This window comes from Chrysochloris asiatica, unplaced genomic scaffold (assembly GCF_000296735.1).
Source record: "Chrysochloris asiatica unplaced genomic scaffold, ChrAsi1.0 scaffold00378, whole genome shotgun sequence".
NCBI lineage: Eukaryota > Metazoa > Chordata > Mammalia > Afrosoricida > Chrysochloridae > Chrysochloris > Chrysochloris asiatica.
The window spans coordinates 595,145-603,391 of record NW_006408896.1 but is presented as its reverse complement, the minus strand read 5'-3'; the positions used below and the strand labels follow the sequence as shown (position 1 = coordinate 603,391).

Genomic DNA, 8,247 nt, shown 5'->3' with positions numbered 1-8,247 from the left:
CGTCGACCTTGGGCCTCAAACTGACTTTGCAGTCCAGTGCATTACCTCACAGCACCACACCAAGCTTTCAATATATATAGAAAAGAAGTCTTTTGCCAACGCAATGCATTGCTTGCTTTCTTGACTGCTGCTTCTATGAGAGTTGGCTGTGAACCCAAGCAGAATAAAATTCTTGACAACTTTGATCTTTTCTCTGTTTATTATGATGTTGTTTATTGGTCCAGTTGCGAGGATTTTCTTTTCCTTTCATTGAGCTGTAATCCATCCTGAAAGCTGTGTCTTTAGCAACAGGTGTTTCAAGTCCTCTTGGCTTTCAGCAAGCAAGGGTGTGTCATCTGCGTGTTGCAGGTTGTTAATGAAACTTCCTCCAATCCTGATGCCAGGTTCTTCACACAGTCCAGATGCTCAGACTATTTGCTCAGCATGCAGATTGTATGTGTATGGTGAACGGATACAACCTTAGCACACAGTTTTCCTGATTTTAAGCCACTCAGTATCCCCTTGCTCTGTTCGCCTTTTGGCCTAAGTACAGGCTTCACTTGAGCACATTTAAGCGTTAAGGAATTCCCATTCTTTGCAATGTTATCCATCGTTTGTTATGATCCACACAGTCGAAAGTCTTTGCATAGTCAGTAAAGCACAAGTAAGCATTGCTCTGGCATTTCCTGCTTTCAGCCAGTATTCATCTAATGTCAACCTTGATAACCCTTGCTCCATGCCCTCCTCTGAATCCAGCTTGAAATCTGGCAGCTCCCTATTGATATATTGCTGCAACCATTTTTTAATTCTCTTCGGCAAAGTTTTACTTGTGCATGATATTGTTTGATAATTTCCGCATTCTGTAGGGTCACCTTTCTTTGGAATGGGCACAAATACAGGGCCCTTTCAGTCAGCTGGTCACTATCTACCAAATTTCTTGGCATAGATTAGTGAGTGCTTCAGGCTTTATATCCGATTGGGATCAGAAGACAATTTTTATGCTTTTACACTGGAATGCAGCACTCTGGGAGTTCAGGTACTTTCCCAGGTGTTTTACCTTACACAGGTTAGAAGATAATCACAAGATGTGTTGACCATAACCGTCAGACAAAACAATAGATTAGCACTTGTGCTGTACAAGCAAGTCTTCATGATTTAACAATCCTCCTGGCAGAATTGTCCAGAGATCTGGAGCACAATATAAAATTTATAAAAATTCCACAGAAGTTGGGGTGAGAAACAGGGCAAACAGGGCATGAGTTAGGTTAACCCTAAATGATAGTGATTTTATTGTTGTTGTTAAGTGTTGTCAAGTCAGTTTCAACTCAGAGCGATCCTGTATAGGGTTTCTGGGGAGTAGCTGGTGGGTTTGAACTGCCAACCCTGTGGTTTGCAGTCCAGGGCTGACCCTACAGAGCCACACCAGGAGTCCAGTACTTTAATAGGATGTAGCATTTAAGTACCGTGGAGTCGGTTCCCACTCATATGCGCTTCCGACTCACAGGGTTTCCGAGGCTGTAAATCTTTACGGGAGCAGAACGCCTCATCTTTCTCCGCGAAACAGTGGGGGTCTTTAGAGTTGCACATATTTTTATGTGTAACGCAAAAGGCCCTCCCCCAAACAAGACCAGGAAGCTCAACCACTAAAACCCAGCACACACAAAGGAACCCACCCTCGGGACAGTGAGTGGCGGTCCACACCTTTTATTTTATAGAATTTCTTACAGAAAACATTTGATACTTTGGTTGTAGGGAGAAGAGTAGACCTTTTTCGAATACAACCTTGCAAGGATCCTGCTGGATCAGACCAAACCGACTGCCATCAGTCCATTCTGACTCAGTTACCCTATAGAACAGGGTTCAACTGCTCCAGAGGGTGTCCAAGGCTGTAGGGAGCTGACAGCTTCATCTTCATCCCACTGGACAGCTGGGGGTTTCGAACTGCCAACCTTTACTGTTATTAGCCTAACTCTTAACCCACAGCGCTACCAGGGCTTCTTAGAGGATCACCCTTGTTGGCTGTTAAGTGGCGTCCAGTTGGTTCCCATTCTGAACGACCCTGTACAGGGTTTCCGGTACCGAAATTGCCTCCGTAGGGAACGGAATGACCAGCTTGATTGATACCCAATTCCACCCTCACCCCGTCTTCAGAACCCGGCCACATTCAGGGGGCCCAGGGCCGAGGTGCGCAGGGAAGGGTTTGTCCACCTACAAGGAGTGAGGAGTGGTCCTATGGGGAGCCCTTCCGTCTGACCAGGATTTCATCCCCGGGGCGGGGCCTGAGGAGGAGCGCCCCGCCCACTTGGGTGCCTGGTCCCGCCCCCTGAAATACACTAGCTGTCGGAGCGCTGTGAGTTGCGCTGAACCAGACAAGAGCCTCCATCTCCAACTGACTGCTACCGTTTTCCGCGACCTCCCGACCCGATTCAACTATAAGACTGGGAGCTCCGAAGCACCTAACCTGCCCGCCACCACCCAGCTTTCCCGACCATGGAGTGCTCTCTAGGGGTAGGGCAAGGCTCTGTGGGGCACCGCACGACCCCCATCACCATCACCGCCTGCTCCTCCCTGACCCATCATGGTATGGCTCCTGATTATCAGCCTTCTGTGCCTGCAGCTCCACAGCGCCCTGTCCAAAAGCATAAGGTGGGTCAGGGCCTTGAACCCACCCTGGTGAGTAGAGGTGGAGCAGCCTCAGTCTTGGCCCTGCGGCGGCAGGGGGCCAGGATGCCTGGGGAACCCCCAGTCAAGGGCCAACTCCCCCAGGCCTTTAGCAGAGTGAGCTAAGTTATAGGTGTCCTTGTTCCCTACCACCCTCCCCAACAAGACGGGATCCTGGGGAAAGGGAGGCTGAAGTGATGGGCTCAGGAGTCACCCAAGTCACGAGTGGTGACCCACAGAGGTCTGGGTCCCCTAACCTGGGGAGGCACCGATTAGTAAGCCGTGCAACCTGGGACAACTGCCATGTCTGAATGGCCAAGACCCAGACCCTGAGCCCGAAAAGGGACTGTGGGCTCCACCTGCGGTGACCCCGGGCCTGGGTGGAAGGAAAGTGGGTGGGTCTGGAGCTCCTAAAGGCTGGGTCATCTGGTTTCCTCCCCACCCTTGTGCAGGGAACCTCTGGCTGGGACCAGGTCCAGCAGCCTGCATCCTCAGCCTCAGGACTCCATCATGAGCAAGTCTCCGTCCCACCACCAACGCCCTCAATACCCAGACCCCCAGAGAGCCTGAGCCAGCCGCACAGAGGTGAGCTGCATGATGCAGACCTGCCTGGCATGGAAACTTACCCGCCAACTGTGGCATCTTAAGGAGCAAGCCAAGCGACTGGACTTAGTCCCTGTGGACCCCAGGAGCCCTCACAGCTATGGCTGAGCTGAACTGAGCCACACCCCACCTGCTCTGTCCGATGCTACAGGCCCCAGAAGAGCTCACCCCACACCCCAACCTTCTGCACCCACGTGCATGTGGATAGTCCCTCCCTGGACCCGTGTGGAACAGAGCCTGTGTGGAATACCCAGGGCCAGGGGAGACTAGATGTAGCCCCATCCCTAAGTCGTACTGTTGGATCAAAGCCCCTTTTTGCAAGTCCTCCCAGGTGTCTCAGCTTCCCCCTTCTGCCACCCCAGAGTAGAGGATCCCCCTAAGTAGATAAACTCAGTCAAAGCCCCCTGCCACCTCAAGGGTGTTGAGGCCTCAGTGGGTCAGCAGGGGACAGCGGGAGCCTGAGCAGGCCTTCCCTGCTGAGCACGGCCCCGGCTGGAACCTCAAGAAATAAAAAAATGACAATAAAAACAATGAGTGCAGCCAGTGTGTGGACGGTTCTTGCTCTGTGTCTGTTCCCTGTCACCCAAGCCCTGATGACACCCCATACAACCCCCAGAGACCCCAGGCTTTGCTCACAGAGCACTTCATCTACATCGGCCCCTGAGGGGACGCTTCTTTACCCCCACTTTAGAGCACTCCGGAACTCACCCTCAGTGCCCGGAGCATCTGCCACTGACTAGGTGTTACAGTCCAGGGTGCTCTGAGCTGTGAAGAGGAGGCAGCAGCCTAGGTGGGGCCAGGGGAAGGAGCCCAGGGGTCATGGGGTTGGGGTAGTCTGGTTGCTAAGCAAGGCTGGAGCCCTGGGCTGAGTTAGGGCTGAAGAGGCAGGGACCTGGCCTGGAAGACACATGCTTTGTGGCCTCTCATGGTATGAAAGAGGCAGGCCACGATTGGTGTTTTTTAGATGGTGAGAGTTGGGTAAGGGAGCAACAAGGAGGTTGAAGTGTGGCTACGTGGACATGCACTGGGCAGGGCAAAGGGGACAGAAGATGAGGGGCAGGAGTCCAGGAGGAGCAGGGGGGGAAGTCAGGTGTTCAGCGTCTGACACTCAGCTTTGCCAAGACCCTCCCGGGCTCCCCTGGCCCCTGGAGTAAAGTCCAGCCTGGCACTTCCTCCTGGGAATGCCCAGTGTCCTGTGGCCTGTATCGAGTTAGTTCCTTAGCACACATTGTTCCTTCTTTCAGGAGTACCTTCTACCTGCACATCAGGGGTATACACAAGTGTGCGCACACAGGCAATGTGTGAACATGTGCACATGCATCAACACGCACATGTATGGAGGCACATACCCATGGGTGTGTGCACATGAAGGCAGCACCCATCTTCCTTTCTGGGGGTGCAGGGATTACAGCCCAGGGATTCTGCCTAGCTCTTGCTGAGCCGCAAGGACCAAGGACCAACCCCTGTTGTTCGCTCCTCATAGTTCGCCCAGCTTACAACCATCCACTCCCAGTCCCCTGCCTAGAGCCCACCCCATGGGTGGCTCGTACGCTCACTCCAAACCTAGCGGCTCTACCTCAAAGACTCACCTGGGGACTGGTCACCATCACCTGCTCCATCCAAGATTGCCCCAGCCCTCCGTAGGGTCCATGTCTCCATCCATCCAGTAGACTCTTGCAGGTGTGTACCAGGGACACATCAGGACACCCTGAAGCAGTCCTGTCCTCCTGGGGCAGATGATCTGGGGGCGGGGGGAGGCCTAGAGAGGCAAACAGGTCAAGCTGAAGTCAGGGATACAGCACTCAGGTAGGGGTTTGTAGAAGTGGGAGCTGTTTTCAATGGGGGTGCTGGGGTCCCCTCATTAATTCTCAGCACAACTTCTGCAAGAACCTGTTGAACTTTAGTTGGATAACACCTTTATCACAACCTCTGATCTATGGGAGCCCCAAGTCAGTGCTCTGCTCACAGACCCTGGGAGCGGCCGGTGGTCCCACACTTGGTCAGCTCTCTGGGGTATCCGAGGCTCCATCCACCCCATGCCTGCCAGGCCTCCCCCTCCCTGCTGTCTCCAGAATCACATGCCTCCTTCAATCTCATCTCGTGTCTGGTCCCTGTGGGTTTGGTCAGGTTGTGGGCTCCATTCCTGACTGGTGTTCACATCCCAAATCCTCACCCCAGTCATAGCCCTCCACTCTCAGAGGGGGGGGGATAATGGGGAGGGGGCCAGTGGTGAGCAGGCCTTCTTGCCCTGGTTGTGGGGGCACAGTGGCAGAATGACGTGGGGGAGCTCAGGGAGGGGTTGCTGAGGTGGCTGGGGGCTACTCCTGAGCTGACACATTAACTTGTTGAGACCAGGCGGGAGGGCAGATGGTCACTCATTATCAAGGGCCAAGGCCAAGGGGCTGGGTGGTGCCGGGTCACTTATGTAACCTACCAGTGTATATAGGGCCCTGGACCTGGGGGCCTCTTGCTCATCTTCGCCCTGCTCCCTCTCAGAATGAAGGTGGCTGTGGTAAGTGCCGCTGGGACCCCACACAGAAGCAGCTCCCTGCCCCCTCACGCTGCTCCATTCCACCCAGCTGGTCAAAGTGCTCCCTACTGCCTGTGTTGGTCCAGCTGGGGCAAGGGTCAGCCATGGCTCAGGGCTCTCTCCAGGGCAGCTCTTACTTCCTGTGCTGAAGGAGTCAGACCATCACACTGTGGGCTGAGTTGGTATCTCAGTAGGCAACAGACCAGGAGGACAGAACGATGTCGAGGAGGGCTGCGCTCTGCCACCCACCCCCAGCCTCAGCAGGGTTCCCGGGGATGCCCTCACTTCCTCATGGAGCTGGTATAAGAACCAGACAGGTTACTGCCCTCCCCAGGACCCAAACACTTCCCTGGTCTACCCACGGAATGTGGACCCAGAGACGGTCAAGGACAAGAACAACTTCCGAAACTACACTGTGAGACCCCCTCCCACACCCACCCCTAAGCAGTGCCTCAGTTCCTGGTACAGGGAGAGCAGCATCGCTCCAAAGGACTCCAGGGGCACCATTGGGAAGTCCCTCTCTTGGAGTTGGGGGGCTGGGGGGTGCTGCCCCACTCACATCCTGCAGGGCCTGGCTGTGAGGGCTCAGAGGGGCAGGAAGGCTGAGTGGCCAGGCTGACCCGTGGTTTTGCAGTCGGGCCCGCTCTTGGATCGTGTCTTTGCCACCTACAAGCTCATGCACACGCATCAGACAGTGGACTTTGTCAGGGGGAAGGTATGGCCGGTGGGTGCACCCTCACCTTCTAAACAGGGTCGGCTCTGGTGGTGGTCCTGAGGGTCCAGCCTGCCTGCAGCTGTGTTGGTACCCTTCTTTGGCCCAGCATGCTCAGTTTGGGGACTTTTCCTACAAGAAGATGACCGTGCTCGAGGTGGTGGACATGTTGGACCAGCTGGTAGATGAGTCAGACCCAGATGTGGACTTTCCCAACTCCTTCCATGCCTACCAGACTGCAGAGGGCATCCGGAGGGCCCACCCCGACAAGGGTGTGCCCTACCCCAAGGGGGATGGGTGGGCTGTATCCAGGATCAGCCAGGGTCTTGGATTGGAAAGCCCGGCCCTGAACCCCAGCTCTGTCCTGTCTCCTCTCAGACTGGTTCCACCTGGTTGGGTTGCTGCATGACCTAGGGAAGGTACTAGCCCTGGCTGGTGAGCCTCAGGTGAGGCTGAGACCTGGATGGGCAGCCTGGTTGGGCTTGGGACAGCGAGGCCCAGGCTCACCGGGCTGCCTGTCCTCAGTGGGCTGTTGTTGGAGACACTTTCCCCGTCGGCTGCCGTCCCCAGGGTTCTGTGGTTTTCCGAGACTCAACTTTTCAGGACAATCCCGACCTCCAGGATCCTAGATACAGGTGCCCCCAACCCCACCCTCAGTTCCTCCCTCCTCAGGGGACTCGTAGCCCCCTGACCCTAGTCTCTCTGCAGTACGGAGCTCGGTATGTACCAGCCTCACTGTGGACTCGGGAATGTCCTCATGTCCTGGGGTCATGACGGTGAGGTGACAGGCACGGGAAAGGACGGGTGACCACCCTGGACGGGTGACCATCCTCAGGGCTGGGGTCTGACAATGATATCTTCTCTTCCTCAGAGTACATGTACCAGGTGATGAAGTTCAACAAGTTCTCCCTCCCTCCGGAGGTAGGGGGTTTCAGATTAGGAGCCTAACCCAGGCCAGCCCAGTCCCTGTCACCTTTGTGCGTTACACCTCCCACGAGCAGACAGCATGCTGGATGTGTTCACTTCTAGGCCTTCTACATCATCCGGTTCCACTCCTTCTACCCGTGGCACACCGGGGGTGACTACCGGCAGCTTTGCAGCGAGCAGGACCTGGTCATGCTTCCCTGGGTGCAGGAGTTCAAGTGCGACCAGTGGGCAGTGGGCAGTGGGGAGGGGGAGGAGAAGGGAAGGGAGGGGAGGCAAGTCCTCTGGCCTCATTGAGTCTCACCCCCTGCAGCAAGTTTGATCTTTACACCAAATGCCCCGAGCTGCCGGATGTGGACAAGCTGAGGCCCTATTACCAGGGACTCATCGATAAGTACTGCCCTGGGGTCCTGAGCTGGTGATACCCCCTCAGGCCCAGGCTGACTGGGTGCTCAGATGACTGACCTGGTCCACCTTGTCTTTCCCGAGGACCTCCACGTCCACCTGTGGTCAGCGCCCCAGCGGACAGCCACTGTGCCCTGCAATAAAGACCTTGTGGGTCTGACCCAGTTCTGGGGGTGGCATGTCTCTTCTTTGGATGGACTATGTTGTGGCAGTGGGGATGGACCCGAGCAGAGGGGACCCTGTTTATAGGGCAGGAGGTGAGCCCCGTACCCAACCCCTGTTCACCAGCCAGTGAACAGTCCACTCATCCTCCCAGAGCCCAGGGTTCAGCACTCACTAACCCCACATTCTCAAAAGGGTCACCACGTCCTTCAAAATCCCAGTATACAAAGACCACCTCTGTATGCAGAAGACTTCATTCAACAAATCTCAG

At 55.3% G+C, this 8,247-nt stretch overlaps 1 protein-coding gene across 1 annotated transcript; it reads left to right on the top strand.

Annotated features, from left to right (window-relative positions):
* Window positions 1-5,740: 5,740 nt before the first annotated feature.
* On the top strand, window positions 5,741-7,831 carry MIOX (myo-inositol oxygenase). Its single transcript, XM_006876390.1, has 10 exons — window positions 5,741-5,755; window positions 6,108-6,188; window positions 6,408-6,488; window positions 6,595-6,757; window positions 6,864-6,931; window positions 7,011-7,120; window positions 7,194-7,261; window positions 7,357-7,406; window positions 7,515-7,627; window positions 7,723-7,831. Exons 1-10 carry the CDS (start codon window positions 5,741-5,743, stop codon window positions 7,829-7,831), a joined length of 858 nt encoding a protein of 285 aa, XP_006876452.1.
* The last annotated feature ends 416 nt before the right edge of the window (window positions 7,832-8,247 follow it).

What these genes read in the sequence shown, in the direction of transcription:
- MIOX (XM_006876390.1), top strand. An exon ending in TGGACTTTGTCAGGGGGAAG is followed by an intron (nt 6,489 to 6,594) that starts GTATGGCCGGTG and finishes TCTTTGGCCCAG; the next exon opens with CATGCTCAGTTTGGGGACTT. An exon ending in CATGTCCTGGGGTCATGACG is followed by an intron (nt 7,262 to 7,356) that starts GTGAGGTGACAG and finishes TCTCTTCCTCAG; the next exon opens with AGTACATGTACCAGGTGATG.